Source organism: Chelonoidis abingdonii, chromosome 1 (assembly GCF_003597395.2).
Source record: "Chelonoidis abingdonii isolate Lonesome George chromosome 1, CheloAbing_2.0, whole genome shotgun sequence".
NCBI lineage: Eukaryota > Metazoa > Chordata > Testudines > Testudinidae > Chelonoidis > Chelonoidis abingdonii.
Window position 1 is genome coordinate 93,595,962 of NC_133769.1, and position 27,218 is coordinate 93,623,179.

Genomic DNA, 27,218 nt, shown 5'->3' on the forward strand with positions numbered 1-27,218 from the left:
ATGAATGCGAACCACTTGTTCTTCAATGGCAGCATACGGTAGCATTACTCTGAGTGAGATTTGACTTTTTATACATTGCTCTACTTCCTTTCCTCTTTCTCTCTTCCCTATGGTTAGACTTATGCTTCACTATCTTTCAGTAGCCTGCGGCTACAGCAGCATATGAAGACTGTGTTAAACTCATAGTGGTTAGTAATGTCTGAAATACGAGCTGGGAAAATGTGAGTTGATGGACTAGAGAGCAATTTTGTGTAATTAGAGAAGTTACATAGGCAAATATCATGGAGATTCCAGGTCTCCCCTTCACTGCCCCTGGCCAATTCTAGATTTTCCTTGCAACGTATTCCCAACTCGACTACTGTGTCCAGCCCAGTTTTCTAAGTCTTACATGATGGGGCTTCCTGTTCTTCCTTTGAGATAATTTTTCCACAATCTAATAATGGTTATTAGGAAATATTTAGCAATATTTAACCTACAGGATATTCAGCTATTCAAAAATTGTTCAGGAAGAGTTTCTTAGTACGTGCCATTTCCTCCTGCTTTGGGAAGAGTTGGAGGATGAGGACAGTGGAATGATAGAACATACACAGAGAGAGGACACTGATCTGAACACTGAATCCTGCCATTAGCTGATGGGAGTTACCTGGAGAACTCAGGCAGTAGAGTGTTAGGGTGACTCAGCAAGGAGTGTTTCATTTGCCAGAAGATGCCGTTCCCCCATTTCTCCAGCATACGAGTGACACTGTTAATGCCATGGATGTTGACTTTGTCTGCTGCATTAGCAGAATGCCATGGGAGAGAAGAGAGGAGATTTGAAGGAACAAAGAAACTCATTAGCCATTTATCTCATTTGATAGGAAGGTCTTTCACATTTTCCCCCTTAACTCTGAGGGCACCCTGGATGAGAACCACATGCTCATTCTCAGTAAATTGCATTGATAAACTGAATACTCCTCTTGAGAGACTAAGTATGACAGCTTACCCTTCCCCAACAAATACCTTCCACCACCTCCCACTGCTTTACCCTCCTACTGTCACCAGACACCCCTCTTCCCCAGCCCAACTGCCCTGACTAATCACCCCACAATCCCTCCTCTCCAAAACATCCCAACCCAACCTCCCCTTCTCAGATAAGCACCTCTCAGTCTGACTCCCAGAGGCCAGGATCCTCCTCCTACTTCTGAACTAAAATCCTTCACCAATCTCACTGGGTTCCTAACTCCTAAAAATGTACTCTACCCAGCCCTACTCCTGGACACAGGAACTCTCCTTTTTCCTCATACATGGAGAACAATAGACCTTATTCTCAGCTGTAAGTTTCTCTGTATTATCTGTCTGAAAATTGGGTAGTATACTCAGGGTTACTTCCTCTCTCAAAACCCCTGCATTAAACTGATCCATCCTCTCAGACAAAGAGGCTCCAATTCATCCTTGCCTCACAGACCTTTTATCCTCACTCTGACAATGTAAGGGATTTGTAAAGCATCAGTCCCCTGGAGATTTCCCTTTATATAAGGGGAGTACCAGACAGGTTTGGAGTCAGTGGAGCCTAGAGTATTTTCTGTAGATGTTCCCAGGATGCTATAGATGTAGTTGAGAGGCATTCCTATGACCTAGCTATTCCCAGCTGCCAGAACAGCCAGAACCAGGAAATGCAGAGAAAACCACACAATGGTTGTGCTGGGCATGGAGTGAGGGGGTGTTGATTGTGTTTTGAGTGAAGAATTACATCAGTTCATATTTTTATCCTGACTACATCTCTTCTGTTCCTAAACAATGGATGGTAACCCCACTCCCACCCCATACCTTCTTCTGTCAGTAGGACCCTAAAAAGAGCAGTCCAGATTGATGATTGCTGGTCTTACTAGGGATAAAATAAGAACTAACCTAAACCTTCATCAGCCAATTGAAGATAATCTTCTCCATACTCTCTCTCTGATTCCCCCTGTCTATGTCTCTTACCTCCTTCTCTGTAGTTCCACCTCTGAAGCTGATTCAGAAAGTCCTTCTGACAACTACAGTTGAGTAGGAGGAGGAAGAAGAAGAGAACTGGGAGAACACCCATGATGGAGGCTAGCTGGGCCTTCAGCTCCTTACTTCTGCAGTGAGACAGATAATATCATTCATCCATTTAATCCTTCCTTCTCTCTTCTCTTTCTATCTCTCTGATGGTAAATCCATTTAAGAGAATGCTGAGATCAATTCAACTTCTATATAAGCAATGGGGCCTATCCTGCAATTCCCTGCAATGTCTTTCTCAAATAATTGAGGGGTACAGGGATCCCAAAAATATGCAGTAACGAATACAATATTTTTTCTTAATAATTTTTTGCAGTTTGATAACACCTTCCACTCAAGGACCTCAAGGCACTTTACCAATACTAGCAAAGTACATCTTACTAGACCACCATGAGGTAAGGAAACATATGCTCATTTTACTGTTAGGAAAATTAAAATATGAATTGGTGAAATGATTTGTCAAACTGTAGAAGAAGATTATGGTAGAGGCAAGAATGTAATTCACGTATTTTAGGGACTAATTCAGTGTCCAGTGAAGTCTATGGGAGCTTTTCCATTCATGTCATTGGATGCTGGATCAAGCCCTGCATTCCCACACTTGTGTCTTACCTTCTATATTGTCCTTCCTCCTTGTAGACAATTTGAACTATAAAGAGTTAATTGTTTAAGCTAATTTCTGCTGTGTGAAAAGTATTAAGATGACTACCCCTGGAAACCAAAGTCCTCAATTTATCACAAGGATATATGTAACACAGAAAGCAGAGGGAAAAGCTCCTCAGATTCCTTCTACTCCAGGATCTTTCCCAGTCTAATTAAATTCATCCTTAGCCTATAGGCCTTCCTGTATAGAGATTATGTATAAATGTAAGAGGACAAATCAGTGTCTGTGACCTTTTCATTCTGCCTCTTTGTTAAGACTGCCAACACAGGGGTCAGGTACTCCCAGCTGTGGTGATACAGGTAGTTTTTGTCACATGGACAGCTGTCCATGTAGGAACTGGCTAGAAACACCAATTCTGCACATATTGTGTATAAATAGAAATCTGCTCCATTGATGCAATAGTACATTGTCAAATTCATGTTACCATTCAGGATTATTAGCAAAGATTTACGTGATCTATATTCCAGTTATTAATCATAGTCATGGAGGTGCCCATCTGAGAAATGGGCACATTTAGAAAGCCCAAATTATTGTGACATTCAGGTCATACATCAAATCGAAGACCTTACTGCAGACCTTGAAGAAATTAAATTACCTTTCCAGTGACATATGACCTTCGTCTCCTAATAGCCTGGGAGAAGTTTCAGTCCAACCACTTAGCATTCTCAATATATGTCAGAAATTGAGCCAAATAAGGAGGAATCTGAGTGCACCATTTTATTTAATTATATTTAAATAACTAATTTTTTTTATTTTACATTGTGCTTATTTTTATGCATATAGTCACATAAGCAATATAAATACAGTGATGTTAATATTAAAATTACACACTATTTAAAAAGTAATACATTGCACATGTCGGGGATATATTTTGTGATCAAAATTCATCCTCTTAATCATTTTTTAAATGGAAAACAGGGAATTGTCATTCCCATAACACTCACACACACACATGCATGCACAGATCTGTTCTCACCGGAGGCTGCCAAAATGCAGAACTCTTTTTAAAAAGTTTGATTTTTACCAGAAATACATCACTGTCGCCTGTGGTAAAAATACCTTCACTGAACTACTCTGTAGTATTCAGTGTTGAAACCATGGCTCCCCCTTCTCTTCTCCTTTCTGAATAAATGAGCCCTAGCCTATTGGGCTCATTTTGTTTATTCTCTATATAAGAAAATCTCTTTTTAATCTTTCCTAATAGGAGAGGGTTTACTATACTCTGGGGCTTCTAATCTCAAACTGTCCTACAATTCAGCCCAGATCAGGGAGGCTGGGCTGCTTTTCAACTCATTTAAAAATACCCCAAACAAAATCATCCACCACAGTCCTTATCCCCAGCCTCCACCTGTTTCAGTACTGGGTTACTTTGATCATTCTACATGTATGAAATAGAAGGTGATGATAAATTCTCTCCACATCTGGTATTGAAAACCTGACCTATTTGATCTCAGGCTCTTTGACACATCAAATGTTCAAACAAAACAAAAGACCCAGATGTTGTATTTCCAGGGCCCCTTAGACCAGTTCTCCTTCTACCTGATTACTTGAATTCTTGAGAGTCAACTATTATTTATTAACATTTAAGTATTATTTCATAATAATAATTGATTTAAGGTTCCATGTCTCGGACCCGTACCCATGTAAGTAATTTTTACTCCCTTAGATAGTCCCATGGAAATCAAGTCACTAGTAAGGACTACTCACATGAGTGAGAGCTTGCAGTCTCATATTCTTTATAGGCCTGAACCAAAGACCTTTGAAGACATAGGCTTGGATCAGGCATTATATTCTGAAGGTGGCGTTAATAACACTATTAATGCCGTTTAAAACAATGTTAGTAGACTGTTATATTTGTAATAAGAAAAAAAAAATCCTAAATGCTAGAAATTCAGAAAACTTGCTGTAAGATTCCAACTCCATCCTTAGCCTTCATCCTCCCCACTTTCCATTTATAGGCAGGAGACCCTGACCAGTTGCCAACCCTGCCCTGTGTAACATGGTGTGTGAGGTCCCCAGTACTTTTTCTCAGCGTGTGAAGAGGCATACAAATGTTTAGCATATCTGGCAAGTAAATATCTTGCTACACCAGCTACAACAGTACTATGAGAATGTCTGTTCTCACTTTCAGGTGACACTGTAAACAAGAAGCGGGCAGCATTATCTTTTGCAACTGTAAACAAACTTGTTTGTCTGAGTGACTGGCTGAACAAGTAGTAGGACTGAGTGGTCTTGTAGGCTCTAAAGTTTTACATTGTTTTATTTTTGAATGCAGTTATTTGTTGTATGATTCCCCATTTGTAAATTCAGCTTTCACGATAAAGAGATTGCACTACAGTACTTGTATGAGGTGAACTGAAAAATACTATTTTTTTTTGTTTTTTACAGCACAAATATTTGTAATAAAAAATAAAGTGAGCACTGTACATTTTGTGTTCTGTGTTATAATTGAAATCAATATATTTGAAAATGTAGAAAACATCCAAAAAGATTTAAATCAACGGTATTCTGTTATTGTTTACCAGTGTGATTAATCGCATAATTAATTGTGATTAATTTTTTTAATTGCATGATTAATCATGATTAATTTTTTTAATCACTTTACAGACCTACTAAATATTAAATTGTAACTGTCTCCCCACTTTGGCCTGCTAATTCTGCACTCCCACATGATAAGAGAGCTGCGTGAGTTCACTACCTCAAGAGCAGCGCTTCCAGGATCAACACTTGTGCTTTCCAAGTCTTCTTGAATCTATGCTCTACAATAAGTTAATGCTGCCAGGATTTCAGTTTCTAGCCTCATGTTCCCTGCCAATTTACCCTGTCTTGTTTGTGTTAAACATTTGTCCCCAAGATACTGTGGTTTGGGTTTTTATTTTGTTTAAAATTTCCCAGGAATTTGTCGGTGTTTATTATAAAAAAATTAAAATCAGATGAAAATCGGTGCAAAAAATGAACATTAGTTTTCTGGATAAATATTGAGACTAATACTGGGGCATGGGAGGACAGAAAAAAAGCAACAAATAGAGAAAAGGGAGAGTGTTTCTCATCCCATTCCCAACTCTAGAAGGAGAAATGGCAACTCAGTAAACTGGGTAGGTTTCTGAGCCACCATCTCTGCTTCTGGACCAGGTCCAGAAGTGGAGGAGGTTGAGGAGGTGAGGGTGCCATGCCCTCATGCTGCCTCCTCCACCTCTTCCACTTCCGGGCCCATTCTGGAAGGAGAGATGGGAGCTCGGTTACCTGTGCTGCCCAAGTTACAAAGCCACCCTCTGCCAGGTCCAGGGAGTTCTGCCATTTCATTTTTTAGGAGTTGAGCACTGACGTACGTGTGTGTGTGTGTGTCTTCCACTGCATTGCCTTGCTTTGACAGACAGCCTTACATTTACACTTAGACTAATTCATTACTAACATGAACACATGCACCTAATGGAATATGGATTCGATTTTCTTAACATAATCGGTATATTCATGTACCTGAGTGGTCTAAAATTTGTGTGAAAATGGGTAAAAAACAAAAAAGAACTTTTGCAAAACCCAGGAAATTTTTGTTAAAAACTGAAAACAAAGGGCCTTGCCGATGTGTTCTAATCTCTATAAATATCAAGTAAGCAGAGACAAAGATATAGCTAGGGAGAGTTCCCTTGTGTCTGCCCTGAATCCCACAGAGAGAAAACATTCAACCACTTAGTTCAATACTGTACACAACTAATGTTTTCTGCTAATGCAGCTGGGAATTTTCTAGGTTATCCAGTCCCAGTGCCAAATACAGCCTCCATTTCAAAGAGGCCAATGCCTTCGGAAGTCTGATGAGTACATACTGTACTCATTACATTGGATCAGGACTCTGAGATTGCCTTATAATAAGATAGAGTTAACAATTTCAGCCTATATTCCACCTGCTCCTGTATGCATATTGTCTTCTGATTCTACTTCTGAGCATACTGGGGTGATTGTTGCTGGCTCGACCCTCGATTCAGTTTGAGATCAGGATTTCTGTGACTAGGGATAGCAGTGATTATAATTTATTTCTAAAATGTGGGACCTATGCGCCCATTGTCATTTACACCAATAAAGTGAATGCAAAGTGTGCGTAAAATGTTCCTATTCTGATTTCACTGCAGAAAATGAAGGGCAACGGTGAATTAGGCTTGTGCCTTCCATGTGAAACTCTTTTCCCTTTGTTTTCAGTTGCTCATGACTTTCTCAAATTCCTTTTTAGGCTGAAATTTTCCCTGTTTATTTTTAGCCCAAAGTTCAATTTTCTTGAAAAATGTCAACAGTAGTGAAATGAATATTTTGAGTTATTTGCACGGGAATAAAATACACATAGTCTTATCAGAAATGTTGTGCTTGAGTAAATCAAAAACACCTGAAGTTAGAAAAATCAAACTAGGCTCATTTTGTAGATTTAATGGACTCTTATGGAGTAAGACAAATTTGCTTTAAAAAATAATTTAAAATATTCAATATATAATTTCTGCACATTCTGCTAGCACTTTTCTATTTTTTGTTTTTTAATGTGCAATATTTTGAGGATGCATTTCTTACTGGACACCCAGCTAACGATGTCTTCTTCCACAGGTAAAGACAAAAGAGCTTTTAAAGTCCTCCAGCCAAATAGCTCCATATCTGGGAACATACAAGGTCAGTAAAGAACACCTCAGTTAAGGACAGTTCCGTTAGAATTGTGAGAGCCAGGATATTGAAAATACTGACAGTTCAAAGGAGAGAAATCTGCCAGGCTGAGAGGTCTTTAACATAAGTCCACAATCAAAGAGTTTACAAGCTTCGCTTAAGAAATGATTCTGTTTGTAAACTCCCCAAATAAAAAGCAGGGAAATATAAATATAAACATAATTTTTTCTAGTTGAAATACCACAGAAATGTCAGAAAAAATCCCGCAATATCAACTCAGCACATTGTACATCTGCTGTGTTTTCTATTTCTATTCCTTGTTAAATGTAAATCATAATTGGTATCATTTGTTATTTATTTATATATAATATATATATTTATAAAATAACAAATATATATAGACATATATACATAGAGAGAGAGAATAGAATACCTTATTGAGTTTAAGTGGGAGTAACATTAACTTTTGGAATTTCCTGATTTTTAAGGGCTTGCCATTTCTGCATTAATCCCCATTAACACTAGTGGGTTTTTGCATGTACTTATAAACGAATTTGTTCATTTTGCATGTGATCATTTGAAAGCAGACCTGTCTGATCTTGCAAATAGACTGACCATCCTGATAACCAGACAGATCCCCTGACCTTATGGAAGACCTGCAGACTAGCAACTAGAGAAACTGATGCTTCAGACAGATAGGTATGCTGACTGAAAGGAGTGAGCTGTCCTGGTACCAGGCTGATACCAATAAAGGTATTGCTGCAAAGCAGTGCAGCAGTGAAAATATTGTTGGTCCTTCTTGTCCTGAGGATGTGTACACAGTTTCTGCCCCTTCTTCAAAATGTGCACACTTTTTCAGAGTGCATATTCTCTCTCTCCTTCAGAACACATTCCCCCTCTCTTTTAGGTCTCAGAACATACACACACACATTCCTTCAGAACTTGCACTCTATTTCTCCCTGTCTTTGGGACTTACACATTCTTTCTTTTCTTCCTCCTTTCATTCTGCACACTAACATGCTCTCCCCTCCAATGTAATCCAGCAGCACTCATACAGCCTTAAGGTCTAAGCCAGTCCAACAAAGGACACAGGTGTTGAGACAGATTTTCTCTCCTCTTCCTGCATCTTCTTGCAGGTTCATTCACTCCCTTCTACTGATCAGGCTTTTTAGAAGCTCGACTGTGTCTCCTCGTGAAGAAGGTACAACTTCTTCCTGGTAAGGAGGGCAGAGAATTGTAAATAAACTTTACCTGGACTCCAGAGGACAATCCTGTGATGAGGTTTCAAATTATCTCTTTCTCTTTTTCTTCTCTCCTCACCGCCCACTTTGGATTTCAGCTTGTAGTATGTGACGTGTCCCTTTTCACATCTCTGCTTTACACATTTCCCCAATCTTTTTTTGGAACCTCTTTTAGCTGCTCTTTCTTGCCCTCCCTTCCTGCCCATTCAAGCTGAACATCTCAGACACAGGGGAGCCTTACGGAAGTGAAAACATCCATCAGTGGCAATGGAGTTCCTTTTTAAAGTGGACTCTTTCTTGAGGGACCTCCTCTCCTCTGTGCCCCTGGTTCCCCAGTGCACAGCACACAACTCTTTGGCATCCAGCACGGCTGTGCAACCTCTCTTACCATCCACAGTTTCCACTATGCCGTGTTCCTTTCTGGCAGCTTGAGCCTCCTGGAGCCATCCAGCCTGGGATTTGTTCCGCAAGTTGATTCTGCCTTTGAACAAACATGCCAATTAATTCTCTGCCGATTAGTTCATTCCTGAGCCATTGTGCCAGATCTATTTTGGTCAGAGTAAACAAGGAGGATATATTGTCTGCAGTGTTTTTCTCTGCTCCCAAGCTACTTGGCTGCCAATCCAAACAGAGTCAGACTTGGACAGTACTTGACTTAGAGACCTCCAAAGAAACAGGTGACTTAGTAGAGGGTGATCTTGTCCCTTCCTGTGAGTGAGAATTGAACAAGTACCGTCTTGGGATGTGCTGCGCTACTGCAGGTGATATCCTTTGGATAAAACTTTAATGCCATGTTCTGGCTTCCTGAGGTTATTACCATATCCATGGCATGATTTGCTAGTCCCCTGGCCAAATTTGAATTCTGCCTAATATTACTCCTATAGTAATAGGAGTAATTGGCTGCAGTGCTTTTTTCACTTCCTGTTCTAAACCGTTTGAAGATTTTGCTGCGTGCTCTTAGATAACTGCATGTTCCATCCCTGCTGCAGCTGCATATCAGTGGTAGGTATAATGATCCCCTTGCATAGAGTGAAGCACTTTACAATTGCTCAAGACCAGAAGCACTGTCTGAATGTGTGTGTGTGTGTGTGTGTGTGTGCGCGTGCACACGCAGTATATAGGGTCAGATCCTCAGCTGGTATAAATCAACAGAGCTCCTAGACTGACTTGACTGTAGTTCTGTTGATTTACACCAGCTGAGGATCTAATCCATGGTTTGTAAATCAGTAAAGTGCTTTGGCTCCTTCTGCGTGGAGATACTATAAATGTCAGTCATTATTATTACCATTGTTTAGTCAGCAGCTCGAATGTGCTAATCTCCAATGGAGAGGTGCCCCGACAGAGAAAGGATTGTGATTACAGAGGACTGGCTCTTCAGAGCTAGACAATACCAGAGACACATGGTTCCAACATTTCCCTCACTCCATCTCAAAAAAAAAGTGCCTGCATGGGGAGTGAGGTTTCTATGTAAATGTTATTGTCCATAGCACTGAACAACGGGACACTTACTTACAAAGTTATACAACACCAATTACATAAAACAACCCACAATAGGAAATATTAAAACTACTCATTGGGCCTCCAGAAGTGTTAGCAACCTGTGTTGTCAGGGATAAAAACAAACAAAAATTACAGCTATAACCCTAAACAGTAATCTGTATCACATGGATTTCTCACAGCTGTTCCCATTTGAGAAGGGACTAGCACAGTCCAGAAGTGCTGACATAACAGTTCAATGGAAAGAGGAAGAAACAAACTCCTGGAAGGACTCACCACTTGAAAACTCAGGGCACGGGCACTTGCTGGTGCAGTGGACTGGGAGAGGGTCCCTGTAAAGCTCTGATGATCTTCCCAAATCCCGATCACTATTTTTCATAGCAAATAGTGTCTTTTGGGCCCAGTAGGGCTCCCAGCAGAGTCAATGGCAAAACTTCCATTGACTTCAGTGTGCAAGACTTCAGCCTCTAAATTACCAGTTCAAATGCAGCCTGTTTTATTAGTGAATCAAAGTTATCTGTTGGCCCTTCTGGCCTTGTGCTATTAGTTGGTAGTCTCTTGGCTAGTCTACACCAGAAGCTCTCAATCTTTCCACAATACTGTTCCCTTTCAGGAGTCTGATTTGTATTGTGTATCCCCAAGTTTCACCGCACTTAAAAATGACTTGCTTACGAAATCAGACATAAAAATACAAAAGTGTCACAGCCACAATATTACTGAAAAGTTGCTGACTTTCTCATTTTTACTATATAACTATAAAATAAATCAATTGGAATATGAATAGTGTACTTACATTTCAGTGTATTGTGTATAGAACAGTTTAAACAAGTCATTGTCTGTATGAAATTTTAGTTTGTACTGACTTCGCTAGTGTTTTTTATGGAGCCTGTTGTAAAACTAGACAAATATCTAGATAAGTTGAATTAGCCCCTGGAAGACTTCTGTGTACCCTCAGGGGTATGCGGACCCTTGGCTGAGAACCATTTGGTCTACACTTCAAAGGCCCTGCAGATACAGCTGTATAGGTATAGCTATACCAGTAGAGCCCTCTAGTGGAGATTCAGCTTATACAGGCAAAAGGTTGTAGTTAAACCATCTCCCAGAATGACATAAGCTATATCACGAAAAGGATTCTTAGCTGTGTCTACACAGGGGGGTGGTTGCTGACATAGTTATGTCAGTCTGGGGTGTGTGTGGTTTTTTCATGACCAACACAGCTGTGCCACTAAGCCTTTGTAGTATAGACCTGGCGTCGGTCCAGTTCTTAGCAGATGGGGGTCCTTATTACAAAAATCCCCTGCTCTGTTGTCCTGTGTTACACATCACTAAAATGACACTGTAATAAGCATCAATCATAAACGGTCTGAGCAGAGAGGTCAAGGATCTTTTTAAAAAATCTCCATATGTTTTTTGCCACATCACAAAAATGGTGCTGCATAGAAACTCCAGATGTTTTGGTCCACTCTCCTCAGTTAGGAGTGGGAGCTGTCTGTTTTCATAACCCTTTCTGCCTTAAGTTTAAAGTTAATTTATGGGTTTTTTTTCCCAATCTATGGGAACTTTTCAGGGCAGGACCAATGTCTTTGTTTGTGTTTGTGAATAGTTTAGCACAACGGAGCCCCAAATTCTGAATGGAGCCTGTAATATAAATATTAAACAATAATAACTGCAGAATTCATAAATGGTGCAGCCTGTATGAGACAGAATTGTCTACAGTTACAGGCTGTGTACCTCTTAAAATCCCACATGAACCAAGAGAGGAGTCAGGGTTAAAGATGTCTACAGCCACAGGCTTGGACGCTCCTTAAAAGTCCACTCATGAGTCACCTAAGAAGTTTACAGAATGGGTAAGTTCCACAAAGATTCCTTTGTTATTTATATGAACCTCAAGGTCTACTGAAGTTTTTAGAAACGTCCCAGGGACTCCCCATGAGTTTGTAATCTCCCCAGGAGTCTCACCTTCTCTGCTCCAAATTGTAGCAACTCCACCTACATCAACGTTATATAAAATCTGTCAAAAATGTCCAATTTCTGTCTAATGTCTTTAAGCTCTGAGCTCCATACATGTCTCCTCCATAACCACTCCTCCCATCCTCTTTCCCTAGATCAGGGGTCAGCAACCTTTCAGAAGTGGTATGTCGAGTCTTCATTTATTCACTCTAATTTAAGGTTTTGCATGCCAGTAATACATTTTAACGTTTTTAGAAGGTCTCTCTCTCTAAGTCTATAATATATAACTAAACTATTGTTGTATGTATGTAAAGCAAATACATTTTTTAAAATGTTTAAGAAGGGTCATTTAAAATTAAATTAAAATGCAGAGCCCCCCAGACCCGTGGCCAGTACCCAGTCAGTGTGAGTGCCACTGAAAATCAGCTCGTGTGCTGCCTTCGGCACGCATGCCATAGGTTGCCTACCCCTGCCCTAGATAAAACTGCATGGGACTGATTCACCTCAGGGGCGGCTCCAGGCCCCAGTACACCAAGCATGTGCTTGGGGCGGCAAGCCATGGGGGACGCTGTGCCGGCGCCGCAAGGGCGGCAGGCAGGATGCCTTCGGTGGCTTGCCTGCGGAGGGTCCACGGTCCTGCAGCTTCGGTGGACCTCCTGCAGGCATGCCTGCGGAGGGTCCGCTGGTCCCGCAGCTTAGGAGGACCTCCTGCAGGCACACCTGCGGGAGGTCCGCCGAAGCCGCGGGACCAACAGACCCTCCACAGGCAAGCCGCTGAAGGCAGCCTGCCTGCCGTACTTGGGGCAGCAAAATGCCTAGAGCCACCCCTGATTCATCTCTCATGTACTCAGGAGCAAAGTTGACCCTTGAAGTCAAAGGGCTCAATTCCCGGTTGCCCTGTACCTTGTGTAATAATTCACCCCAGTTTAAAGTGGGTGTCAAATATTACCATACCGGAATAACAGCATTTTATGTGCATGTAGCACTCACCTTATACTGGAATAAACAACTATACATGAGGAAGGGCAACAGTGAACTGGCCCCATGGGGTTATAGTGATGTACAGTTGGGGTATGGGAGAGGAGAATAAGACCATATATACCTACTTGGAAACTGTGAATCGTAACTACTAACTATGGGCTGAAGGCATGACCTTGCCCTACCATCATGGGCAGAGAATACAAACTTCTCACTAGAGCTACTCAAAAAAAAAATAAAGGACACTTTTTTTTAATGTGTTATACTTAGAAAATGAAAACCAGCAGGATTTTCTTCAGGGGATAAGGCAATATGCCGCATTTATTGTGAATACAGAAAGAATCAGAGTAAGCAATCAGTTATATTTATAACATTCCATTCACTCCCACATTCATTCACACACACAAGTTCTGCAAGGTTGTTATTATAATTACCAGCCAAGGGGTTGCTCGTGCCAAGTCATTGGCCAAGTGGCCTGGACATGAGGAGGGAGCCGGGCCCTGTCAGATGCGCATCTGATGCTCCTGGAAGTTAGTTGCAGAACTAGACCCAAAGTCCTCAGTCTTTAGAGTCTGTCTTTATAGGGATCCATCCTCATACAAGTCTATGGGGTTTGCCTAGTCATGCTGTTCTCATGTTTGAAGCGATAATCAATCATGCAGATGGCACAGCAATGATGGTTTACTGTTATTTTGTTCTTCAGTTCTTTGGTCCCCCGGTCCTTGGGGGGTTGGGGTGGATTTCGGAGTGCCCTCAGGATTATCAGGTTATCTCGCCCAGCACATTCTTTGGCCAAACGGTTCTGGGTAGTTGTTTTTCTTCCTTCAGATGTGGTGTCATTTATTATGATTCTAAGCCTGGCACCTCAACCTTTTATTACCCATCCAAACATACAACCGCAATCACACTATTTCACTTAACATCTTTTCTATCACATCTACATTTTATTACCTATTCATTCTTTACCATAATCATTCTAAAATCATTGGGGCATGACAGGCTTCAATAGACCTAGTCGTATCACTTGTTACATATGCAAAGGAAACAAGCAAGATAAGAATACAAGAGTGGGGGTTAACAGATCTTATTCTTGAGTTCAGGAAAACAGCTGTATCAACAGCTGTCCTTAATGGTAATCTTATTACTTTAGAATAGACTTTTTGTCTTGGGATGTGCTTCTACAATTAACACAGACCTTGTAAACTGATAGGCGTATTTCAATTAGCACAGACTCAGCAGGCTGAGAAGCATATTTCTTTCTAATGGTCAGACAAATCCAGGGTCCGTTCTGGGTCACTCTTTCTCATGCTTTCCTATAACATAAATGTATTAATTATTACTTTTATTCAACAAACAGAAAATGCCTTTTTGACCAAAATAAAAAAATTAAAAAATTTTGATTGATTTTTTTTCATTTTTCAATGAAAATATTTTGAATGAAAAATTCCACCCACTGTCCCCCTACCTCCATCCCCGTCCAAAAATTGTGTTCTGTTTCTGGAGTGAAATAAATACTTTCTCACATTTTCACTTCCTCCTCCCCCTTTTTCCAGGGGGAAGTAAAAAAATGTGTGAGAAAATGGTTTATTATGCACCGAAACAAAACACATGTTTTGGGATGGGGGGTGGAATGGAATTTTTAATTTTAATTTTTTATTGAAAAATATTTTTGTGACCAACTCAATTTTTTGAATGAAGTGAAATATTTTCATGTTTCAGTTTTTTCATGAAATATGCTAACTTTGTTTTGACTAGCTCAGCTTCTCCTACATAACCCTTCATATCTGGTATAGAGCTTATTCATCATTCTGTTGTAGGGAGAAAACCTCACTCAACTCTAGTTACCTTCCCAGTATTGTCCAGGGACTTCAAACTTTAGCTACAGGCCAGAGATCAACTTTTTGGTCATGATCCTGAACATATGGGTGTCAGATCGTCTGTTATGAAAGAGATATGTAATATAGCTCACTTATTATGGGTTGTTGAAGTAGTCCTCCAAGGAGAAACCATAGGCAGTATGGATTCAATTCAGGTGACTACCCCATGAGTTCTCAGCGAGGACACATGGGAGGGACATATGGGTTAATGACCCATTCTTATCTCTGGAGGCTGGCCCCAGAGGAAGGAGTGTGGAGCTAGCTGGATTTTCCAGGTTCCAAACACAGGGGCAATGGGCTGCAACAAGGCTGTGGGTTAAGCAGTTGAAGTGAGCAAGCAGGCGTCTCTGTGTCCCTGGAGAGAAACAAAGGCAAAAATGGCAGCTCCTTGTTGGGAGTTGGTTTGGAGTGATTTCAAAGGGCATAGAATCTGTCACCCAAAACCAAACTCAGTTGTCAGGACAGACTCAATTTCTTTCATGTGCAGTAAATAGGGTCTTCCCTCTGGGTAGAAGAGAATAATAGAGGGTAAGGCTGCAGAGTGAGCATTGGTGATGGAATCTGAGCAAATATTCCCAGACTTTCTGGCACTTTAGTTTTATGAATTGCCTTCTAAACTCCTGACATTGAAACTTTCAACTCTGCAAGCTTAACTGCACATTTCTTGACTTTCAAACTTTTTTTTGAATGATATTTTAATATCATTGTAAATTAATGGTTTGTTTGCAACCTTAGTGTTATTTTATCAAAGTTTGTTGCTTGGGCTTAGTAAATTAGATGTATCCAATTTATATGTAAATCAGTGCATATCACTAGCTCACATTCACAATGTAAAGTAGGTAAATTTCATTTTTCATGCTTGGTACATTACTAAAATCCCAAACATTATGCTCTGCCATCCATGCATCAGATTGCATGAATTTGCAGCACAAACTATTTGCTCTTGCTGGAATTTGACCCCACATAGCACCCCTGCCTAACTGAAGTTGGAGAAAGAGACTTTTTTGCATTTATTTAAGCTTTGGGACGCTGCCCTTCAAATTGACAAGTATTGTAAACCAGGGATTGCTGAGGGCATGGGAGCCAGATGTCCAGAATACAGAAATGAAGAGTCCAGATTCTCCGACTCCTCCATCTGCCTGCCTTCTGCTGCACTCTTGCTTTCAGCTCTAATCTGTTCCAGAAGCTGGTTCTTAGAAAGTACTTCTCTGCAGGACAGCTTTTAACTTCCTATATCACAAGTTTCCTTAACAGGTATGAGACTGATGCTGTCGGATTCTCTTCAACAAAACCCTCCATTTCTATGGTTCTATGGTTTTAAAAGGCTTCTGTCACTGCCCTTAAATCAGGAGGGCAATGGGGGAGGAACATGGGGACTGTGAAACTTCATGTGAAACTTTCAGAGTGGGGCATAAGCTTTGCCCAAATAATTTGTATTAGTCTCTAAGGTGTCACAAGGATGCCTTGTTCTTTTTTCATGTGTTCAGGTTCCCTCTTATCCAGAGAGAACTGAAAAGGAGAAGGAAAATAACTACTCTTGGTACAGAAGTCTTTGCCTCTGTAGCTTCTGCTGTCTGGAACAGCCTCACTGTGTGCCTCCACCTCATCAAGGTCCTGATCCTAAATCCACTAACATCACTGAAAAGTGCCTCAATGACATCAAAATCAATAGGCTTTGGATCAACCCCTAACTCTCCATCTCTTTCCAGAATGTATCTGAAAACATCTCTTCTTCATTGCATAGACAGCTTGGCTTCTCTCTCCCTCTGCTGTTCTTTTATTATTATTACTCACAGCATTTCAGGATACAGTTTGAATGAAAGGTGCTAAATAATATTTTTTTGTTGGGGCAGAGCTTGAAGTAGAGGAAAGCAGAGTCTGATGCTAAGTGGCGGAGTCTGTTACATGCTTCTGCAGCTCTGACTGCTACTCTTTTATTTGCTGTAAAACTGGCCTTTTCTTTAGTAAACAAAAACAACTTGATAGCTACCAAACTGGTCACATTTGCAAGAAATGATGTTGTCTAGTGGATTCAGTCCAGGCTTGGGAATTAGGAACACTGACTCGTGTGACTTTGGGCAAGCCATATATTCTTTCTTTCTTGATCTCCCCACTGTGAAGCAAGGACAGTGAAAGTGGCTTGCATACTTCACAAGGCTGTTGTGAAGATTACTTATATAATGTTTGTAAAACATACCATGAAAGCACTCTAGTGTTATATATTATTATGAAGAAAAGAAAAATGCCCTAAAATAAAACAAAATAGAGAAATAAGATTCCTTTCAACTATTAACTTCCCAAGCTCAGGGCTAAGACATATATATTACACAAGCAGAATAATGTATGGGCCTCTGATTGTAAACCTTTATGGGCAAGGATTATCTTCCTGTTTGTGTGTATAGACATTGTCTAGCACATTATGAGTGCTGCTGGAAAGCAAATGATAACAAAAAATAAATCAAGGATGGTTGATTTGAATTAAATTGCAGGGTCAATGGGGAACTCTGCAGGTCAGGGAATTTCAATAGCCAGTTAATGTCCGTGGGGCTCTGCATAGGTGCAGAGGTCCATCAATGTGTAACAAGTTGCAAGATTCAGGCCTTAAGCCCAAATCCTGCTAACACTTACACATGTTTTTAACATTATCTACATGAGTCCTCCTGATTTCAACACTACTCCGTTGCTGTGACTAAGTTAAATGTATGTGTAAATGTTTACAGGATTGGGCCTTACAGACTCAGTAGCATCTCCAGCCTCACAAAAAACTCATCTGCAGCAGTAAAATGCTGCCACCACTCAACAACATTACCAAGTCTTGTACCATGTGGTCATTTATTTAAAGATCTAGCTGCCGGAATGATTTGATAATGTGAGAATCTCAGGTTTTGGTTTTTTTTTTAAGGTAAATTTCTAGCCTCATGGTTGTGAAAAATCCTGGAAAATGTGAGCCATAAGGCTCAAAAACCAGAAGGCAAATACAAAGAACCCCACATTTCCCATTATTTAAAGCACAGTCTCATGATTTGTTAACACTTGGGTCTGGCGCTGCTGACTGGTGGAAAAAAAAATGCTGCTGTCAGTTAGCATGATCCTGGTTGTCTCTCAGTGTGCCTGACATTTGATCCTTGTCTCTCTGTATAGGGCAGAGATCAGCAATTCTGTCTTTGCACCTTGTACAGTGAGGAGCTTGGTCTCGCACAGAGAAGCCCAGGGGAGTCCCACGTTAAATGTAACTGGTGGTTCTTTCCCCCCACCATCCCCTTCGTTTTATCTTCAAATAGAGCTTCAACTTTAAAATAACAATGAAAGAGAAATATAACAATAGCGACTATCAGGAGCAATGGGAAGATGATCCCAGCTCCGTCTGCCTGGCAGGGGTCTCTGCTCTGCCCCGCCCCGCCCCGCCCCGTTCCGCCTAGTCCCATGCCTCCCGTGTGCAGCGTGACCCTGTGACCATCCTACTAGAGAACTACACTTCCCAGCAAGCCGCGGGCTGCTGCGCATGCGCACCGCGCGCTTTCAGCATGGCCACGGTGCTGTCCCGGGCGCTGAAGCTGCCAGGTAGGGAGCCCGCTCCGCAGGGACAGGTCTGGGAGGAGAGGGCGGCGCAGGAACAATGTGGCGGGACCCTGCGCGCAGCGGGGCCGGGACCGACCCGCGCCTCCCTCGGGGGCCAAAAACATCCGGGTCTTTCTGCGGGGAGAGAGAGACCCCCCTCAGGGACATCCGGGTCCGGGCGGCTTGCGGGGTGTCAGTACCCCTGAGGTGGGGGTCACTGCTCCTGAGGTGGGGGGATGGAGAGGGGGGGTCACTGCTCCTGAGGTGGGGGATAGAGGGGGCGGGGGTCACTGCTCTTGAGGTGGAGGGGTCACTGCTCCTGAGGTGGGGGATGGAGAGGGGGGGTCACTGCTCCTGAGGTGGGGGGATGGAGGGGAGGAGTCACTGCTCCTGAGGTGGGGGATGGAGAGGGGGGGTCACTGCTCCTGAGGTGGGGGGATGGAGGGGAGGAGTCACTGCTCCTGAGGTGGGGGATGGAGAGGGGGTCACTGCTCCTGAGGTGGGGGGATGGAGAGGGAGGGTCACTGCTCCTGAGGTGGAGAAGGAGGTGGGGGGGTTACTGCTCCTAAGGGTGGGGAAAAGGGGGATCACTGATCATAAGGGGGGGAGCTGAGTTGGAAGCCAGTGGCGGGGGTGGTCCATTTGCTCATCAATGCCCCTGACACTGCTTCTGTTGAATATCTTAGTCTCTCTGCACCCTGTCATGTACTGTTGTAGCACTATATTCTGCGATTAGGTAACAGTACATTTTTGCATTCTCTTTGCAGTACAGCTCATATTATTCTGGAACATATTTGATTTTGAACAGATTTAGAACAATGTTTAAATTGTTGCCTTTTAAATACCTTTTGCGGTAAACTGATGCAGCATGTAAAAAAATAAATAAATGAAGGAGAATGAATACCTAAAAAAGATAAATAAATGTTTGTCTTTGTCTTGTCCACTAGTATGTGTCATTCCTATAAATAACCTACTCTTGGAAGTCAGGCTCCAAATTCAAGTTCTGTCTCTACATTTATCTGGGTAAATATGAAAACTCTGCCAAATTTGTCTGTATAATTTCCAATAATCTCTATTTTATCATTTGTATTAAAAATGGGAGAGAAGAAATGTATCTACACCCTGGTAATAGGATATTCAGGAAAAGGGACTATTCGTTAAGAGAAGCACATATTTTTGGAGGCATAGATACAGCCAACTATACATTTCTGTGAGGACATTAAAAGGGAACTATACTGAAAACACGAGTGTCTGTATTTTACTGTAGAACAGGCTGCCAAGGTTTTGTTAGAAAACGGTTGGAGCCAATACAGGTGGCAATATTAAACCAATGGGAAAGTGCCTTATCAACTTTCATGTCTATTGCTTGCACTCAGGAAAACTGGAACAGAACTAGTACACCTGCTGCTGGGGCTCCTCCCTCCTGCTGGGTTTCACTAGCTTCTTAGTGCTCCCATGGCTTTGAGGTGGAATTTAGTAGGCAGTTGACATGACCTTCCTCCACTGGCCCATGATGGCACCTATAAGGCCCCACCTCAAACATTAATCAATCCAGGGCAAGGTCTTCTACCAAACTGAAGCTCTGCTCTAGTGCTTTTTTTCATTTACAGAACAATGTATTTGTTTGATTAAATAGAATGGAACAGTTGTTCAAAGCTGTTTACTTGGGAAAAATAAAAGTACAAAATGGGAGAGTTATAAATATGTGACCAAAGGGGCATTTTGCAACTGCAAAGACAAACTTCTCCCTAAATTTCTTGACATAACTAATAATGTGTATCCAACTGCAACTGGAAGACATTAATTTGGGTACACAAAGTAAGCTATTTTTAGTTGAACCAAGGCCTGTCAAGTGGATTTACAAAAAATAATCCTTATATCTGTGCTCAAATTAATGTGTACACTTAAGACCCTACTTGTGTGACTAACACATAGTCAAAATGTAGCTTTCAACAGCCATGAAAAGTCTGAACTGTTTTTCCTATAGCTGCTTTTTCTTTCACTTTTCATTAATTTTGCAAATATGTGCTATCTTATCTCCCTAAGGGTTTAGATATGTATATCTGGCATCAGCCAACTCCTAAGAGCAAAAAATAGAAAACAAAGTATGACACCAAAGAGGGTTCAAAGAATATTGGAAGCAGATTCCTGTTTTTTAATCATCAAGAAAATCAAGCATTGAAAATTAAACTGGTGTAAAGTTCAGGATTTGCTCTCTTCACTCTAAAACCAGTGCTGAAAAAACTCACTGCTGTTGGCCAAGAGATCAGAGATAGCTTGATATCTCTCAAACGGGCAAACCTTTAAACTTTTTATAATGTTGATGTAGTTTTAATACAGTCCTTAATGGATGCCTCACCTCCAGTTTATAATTGCATGAATGGAGCACCTTTTCTTCCATGTGAGATCACACAATACACCATATGACAACCATAGCAGTAGCTTCCATAGAAAAGTAATATTAGGAAAGTAGGAGATTTTTAAAGGCAGGGCTGTTAGGTGCCCAGCTCCCATTGAAAGTCAGCAGGAGTTGAGCTCCTAACTCCACCTTCTGCCTTTGAAAATCTCCCCCTTAGTATTTCATATTTTTAATGTCTGGAAACAAAAAGCCCAATAGCATGTGATCTACCTGCAATTGGTCTGTGGGCCATAGTTTGGGAACCTCTTTTATATCATGGGAAAGCTGAAAACCTTTTTTTATATCTGATACTGCACAAGGTATCAGATTTCTGATCACTGATAAATCAGAACCAGGCAGTGCTAGATATTCTTTGGAAGATCAGTCAACTTCTCCAAGCACTGGTCCAGGACCAGTGATCAGAAAACAAATAGTTTGATCTGTGGAGAGCTTCTCAATAAATCATAATTCCTTAAATGGGTGAATGCTTTGTCTTATACAGATCTTAGTGCTATTTATGTCTCTCTGCGTAAAGTTCAATTGGGTGCTTAAATAGATGACCTGAAAGCATGGCTCACCCATTTGTTTTCATGCTTGTTTGGTCATCTAGTGGGCTTTGCATCTTTAAATATGGTGAGTTGAAAATGTAGCTGCACGCATGATCTTGCCTGAATGTAAAACTCATGCACATCTCTATGAAAATTTGGTCCAGCCCTTGGAGTGGTATTGACATGTCTGCTGCAAGAAGTACAAAACACTGACAGATTGTAACAATAAAATTAGAATTAGTGCTTTGACTTTGTAGAGAATCACATTCCATTTTCCATTACCGATGAAGCCTTTCACCTTTAGGTTGTCAATTTCAGACTGGACCCTATTCAGGTGAGATAGGAGATGGCTCAAAGGATTAAGAATATAATATGGAACTTCTAACGTATAGGTCACTGGTTCATTTTTACCTAGGTCATTAAGAGCTAAAATCCATTACTGCATCTATTAGCCTGTTTCAAATGTGTTGGGGACGTCAGACCAGTTCGTAGCAGGAAAGGTGTCCTTGTCGCAGAACCTGTACCACAGGTGGGATCTCTGTGGGTGCTCCCAAAAGGGAACTAATAGACTGATTTAGTTTTAGAGTCTGAGCTCTTCTCTCATGCCTGGAGGTGACCCTTCCAGGACAGGGGTGATTGAATGGAGGAAGCTTATACTGCCAATGTTGTGACTGCTCGATAGACGTCAATCTCCAGAGTGAACAACATGAAATCTTTTATCAGCCCTGAATTCTCTTTAAATTAAAGTGCCACTGGGTGAAGCCTGGCGTGCAGGCACAACAGGAGAAAGAGATTTATATATGTGGAAATATATGTTCCTATTCTGCATTGTGGTCTCTCTGGGCAGACGGCTTTCCATGCACCGAGCTCCATGGCAGTCAGTGAAACTCCATGCTGATGCCAGTGCAGAACTGGGAAGTAAGAGGTAGTCTGTACACAGGCTTGCACCCAAATGTCCACAGGTGTGAATGAAAACTGATTTAGTTTGGTGCAAGTCTGTGTGTGGACAGGCATAGATCACAATAGAAGTGGCTTTAGAAGTGAGTTTAGATAACTGACCTTAGCTAAATGTGAGACGTATCTCCTTTGATAAGGATACGTCACCTAATGCAATGGCAAAAAACTAAGGCAAGGGCTGTGTTGCTTGGTGGCATGTTGTCCTCTTGCAGAACACTGAGTTGAGCAAAACTCAAAACATCTTAAAATCAGGAAATGCACAGTTAAGGTTGCCCGTGCAACCTTAACTCAGCCTTTTTTCAGCAATGCCCCACTGTGCCCCATTAATATACATACCTTTACTCTGCCAGCCCCACAGTTGCTGAAATGTAAAAGTAGGTGAAAAGCTTGTGCAACCCATTCACCCTTACCCACAGGATTCCAGCTAACACTTGCTGGAAGTGGGAAAGGGTTATCCATGCCACCTTTCCTCTTTCAGCAACATCTAAATATGCACATACTCACTCTGACCCTGGGCATTGTTAAGATTCAGGAGGCTGCAGATCCTGACACACTTAGCTGACTTCCCAAAAAGAGTACCGCATGTGTGCACTGTAAAAACCGCATCACAGCCTTTTACAACTCCACTTACTCACAGGATACTTTCTCAACCTACACTTTCACTTAACCATCATTAAAGTATTTGAATCCCCTCATATTCCATTTCACTGCTGATATCCTTTGTAATAAAAGCTCTGTGCTCTGCTAGTGGCAAAACCTACACAGTTCTGCATAGAAATGGTGCATACTTCATTATAAAGGTACACATGCACCTCTTCCCTTTCCTCACACACATGAGAGGGTGCAAAACATGGAACTTCTCATGTCACAGTCACTGCTGTGTCACACACCTCAAAGTAATCCACAGATCTCACAAACACACCTTTACCAAGCAGAGCTAACTACTCCCTCCACCATTCAGAACAGCTACACCTGACACGCACATTACCTGGAATGCATGCAGATAATAAATGCTTGGATTGCTGTCATATCCCAGTTTGCTATGGACAATACCCTTTGTAATGAGAGCCCTGTGCCCTGCTGCTAATAGAATGTACACAATTCTGCATTGAAATGGTGCATACTGGATCCTGAAGTTACACATGTAGCTCTTCCCTTTGCTCTCACGCACATTGGAAGGTGCAAAACATAGATTTTGTCATATTGTGACTACAGGTCTGCCACACACCTCAAAGTAATCCACACCCTCCTATCACAAATACACTTTTACCAAGCAGCCCCAACTACTGCCTCCACCATTTAGGGTAGGCACACGTAACACACTGACTGCACTTTGAGTGTATGCAAATAATTCCAATTGGCTACTGTCAGCTCCAAGGGAACAGAAGGAATATTACATGGGCAACCTTTTTTGTCCTTTAATAGTGTAAGATGGAATCATGTGGGTGAACGTGAATGGGTTGTCAAAGGAGGTGAAGAGCTTGTACATTTCAGCAGCTGTGGGGGTTGGCAGAATAAAGGTATGTGTGTTAACGGCATATTGGGACATTGTTGAGAGGGGGCATTTCCTGGGTTTCAGAAGTTTTGAGTTTTGCTCAACTCACTGTTCTGCAAGGGGACAACATCCTACCAAGCAAGCTTAACTCTCCCTTAAGGTACATTTTTGCCTTTGAATTTTCTAGTTTTTTTGAACAGAAAAAGATATGCTGGTGATAGGAATTAATAGTCATTTAGGCAGTTGTACATATCATGTCCTGCAATTTGCATACTGAGTCAGCTTGCCTCCACACACGCACATGCGTTGGATCCTGCCGATCCAGATCTCGCCAACCATGCCCCTGACCTGTTCACTGCATTCCCCTTTCCAGCCTGGCTGTCAATCCACTACTGTACCCAGCACCCTCCACCACAAGCAAGGAACACATCTCCCTGAAGTCTTCACTCCATGGTATAGGAACACTCCTGTTGCTTTTCTTCCTCTCATCCTATAACTCAACTCCTCTGCAGTGCCTGGAGTGAAGGACAACTATGTTACAGTGGAATGGTATTCCTGGTCATGTTTCAGAGTGGTTGGAGAATGGAGTTTGTGGCAGGACTGGGGAGAGAAATCACAGACAGTGTTTCTGTTCCAAGGTACTGATAGTTTTATGTTTGAGAGAAAGATCTTCTGACCCCTGTCCAATAAATGTACCCCATTGCCAAGAAACCATGAGGTGTCGGACTTTGTAATGTTTCTGTGCCCTTTTTCCAGGCAGCTATGGCCCTTTCAGTTTCCCAATTAATGTTATTCCAGCACTTATTCATAGCTTTCATATTATATATAGCAATTATTCAGGCAGTCAACCAAATCAGAGAAAACTGTCACAGATCCTGGATATAGATCTCTGATGCAGTTTAAATCTGCTCTCATACCAGATTCTACCTGAGTGAATCACCACAAAGTCCGGTAGATCATCTCTTAAATCGCTTGTTAGACACTACAGCAATTCTTAAATAACTGGTTGTTAGACACTGCATAGAGGACAAAATATGGTGTCCCAGTGCAGGCTACCTCTCTCTACCCAACTCAGTGTGTAGGCAGCAGTCCCCATGTCATGGTGTACTCCTTGCTCTCCCACAAACTCATGCAGTCTCGTGATCCAGGAATAGCCCAGAATCCACAGTTTGGGAGCCCTGGCAGCGCACATATTTCTTTTCTCTCAGCAGTCAAGGCATAGGCGCCGACTCCGTGGGTGCTCCAGAGCTGGAGCAACCACAGAAAAATATTAGTGGATACTTAGCACCCACCAGCAGCCAGCTCCCCGCTCCTGCCCAGCACCTCCCACCCACTGCAATCAGCTGTTCTGCAGCATGCAGGCAGTGCTTGGGGTGGGAGGAGTGGGGACAGGACCCACTCAGAGGAGGGGGCGGAACTGGGTGGGAAGAGGCAGGGCAGGGGTGGAGTGGGGGCAGGGCCTGAACACCCCCGTGGAAAGTAGGAAGCCGGTGCTTGTGAGTTAAGGTACTTGTGCTGTCAGTTCCAAATCTCTATGCCTTTGGAAACACCACATTAATCTGCCCTGAGATCAGTAAGTAGCCACTTGCTCCCCACTCCCGTATCTAGTAAAATACAGACTTTCTTAAACCACCAATCCGAGGTTTGCCTACACCTTTCCTTATTTCTCACCTTCTCCAAAGCCGTAACCTTAACTGTGCATTTCCTGGGTTTCGGAAGTTTTCAGTTTTGGTCAACTCAGTGTTCTGTGAGTGAACAACATCCCACCAAGCAACCTTAACTCTACCTCAAGATAGATTTTTGCCATTGAATTTCCTAGTTTTCTGAACAGGAAAAGATATGCTGGAGATAGGAGTTAGGAGTCATTTAGGCAGTTGTCCATATCATGTCCTGCAATTTGTGTACTGACCCCAGGGGACAAGACCTCCCATATCCCAGCTCACATGGGTGGCTCAGACTGCCTTAGTGGTTCCATCTCTTCCTCTCCCCCTCCCTCCCCTCAAATCTGGTTACACACATGGGAGGGGAGAATGTGGGGCCGACAGGTGCCCTTGCCCCTATTCCACCCCCTTCTCTGCCACTCCCCCCGCACATCCCCCTTTCCAGTATCCCACCCCTCCACTCCCCCAACCTCCATTTCTCCCTCAATTGAGCCCCCAACCTCTTTCCACTCCTCTATCACCTGCCCTCATTTAACTCCCTCTCAATAACCCCCCTCTCTTTGCTGCAGCCCCAAATCCCTTTCCCCCACTTCCTCTCCCCTCCCGGGAAGCATTCATTTGTCTATTTTTCTCCTGAAAAACTTTGATTGCATTTCCTCCAAAATAAAATTGCCATCCATGACTGTCAGACTGCAGCAATCTCTGGCCACTCAGTCCAAAACTCATTTTGTTTTTGGTGGGGGCTTGTGATTAATTTATCCTTCGGTATGTTAATTGAAGGGTGAGTTTCAGGAGTGGGTGGGTGAGATTCTGTGGCCTGCATTGTGCAGGAGTTCAGACTAGATGATGATAATGGTCCCTTCTGATCTTAAAGTCTATGAGTTTACAGCCATCAGTCTCAGTGAGGTCTGTGATTCAACCAGTCATTAATATCTCTCAGTTTAACAGTGCAAGACAGCAGAAGAAAACTGATTTTTCCGGAGGATCCTGTAAGTCAGGAATCCGTCAAATCACCCCAAATTTGGGTCACTAACCTTACTGTACACAGTCCTGAGGCACACAAAATTTCAAAGGAATCTGATTAAACATGTAGATTTTAGAGAACTTAGGTCAACTTTTATACAGAAGTTGTGACACACCCTTATCTATAACAGCGCTCCTATGTCACTATAATGTTGCCTTAGCTAAGGCTGCTTCTATTTAGAGTGAGACAGTTAAGGATTTACTGTGACTTAACAGTGTTATTTGATTGGCTTTTACATTAAAAAAAATCCTATTGTTTACATTAAAGTTACAATTTCAAACATAAGAGAAGAAAGGAAAAAGTGAAGGTTCTTTTATGGTGCACTGGGTGCACTTCCAACATTTCTACTGGTTGGAGAGAGATTACTGATTTGGCTGCTCATACTGCAAGAATCTTTCCAGACTGAAGAATTTAAGGATGGCTGCTGCAATGATAACTCTGCTGTGTAGCACAGACTGTGTATTTTATACATTTAACAGCATGATAGTTACATACTAAGCTGTGCATTTAAAGAGAAAAACAAATAGGAAAAATTACTTCTGAACAGTAGAGTTGAATTAACATTATCATGAGAACCTAAAAGTTTCCGATTTCTCTTCTTTGGATCATTCCCATTCATCTTAGTATCAGAGGGTGGATACAATACACATTTTTACAATTACCATATATATATATATATGTATAAAAAAAAAAAATTCCCCTCTCACCCCTATGGG

The 27,218-nt window shown here is 41.9% G+C and overlaps 1 protein-coding gene across 1 annotated transcript in view; it reads left to right on the forward strand.

Annotated features, from left to right (window-relative positions):
* The first annotated feature begins 18,356 nt into the window (after positions 1–18,356).
* FAM234B (family with sequence similarity 234 member B) overlaps positions 18,357–27,218 on the forward strand; it is a 40,097-nt gene continuing 31,235 nt past the window's right edge. Inside the window, exon 1 of the mRNA XM_032797435.2 lies at positions 18,357–18,422. Coding sequence (XP_032653326.1) covers positions 18,386–18,422 — 37 coding nt within the window. The 5' untranslated portion in view covers positions 18,357–18,385. The remainder of the gene's footprint in view (positions 18,423–27,218) is intronic.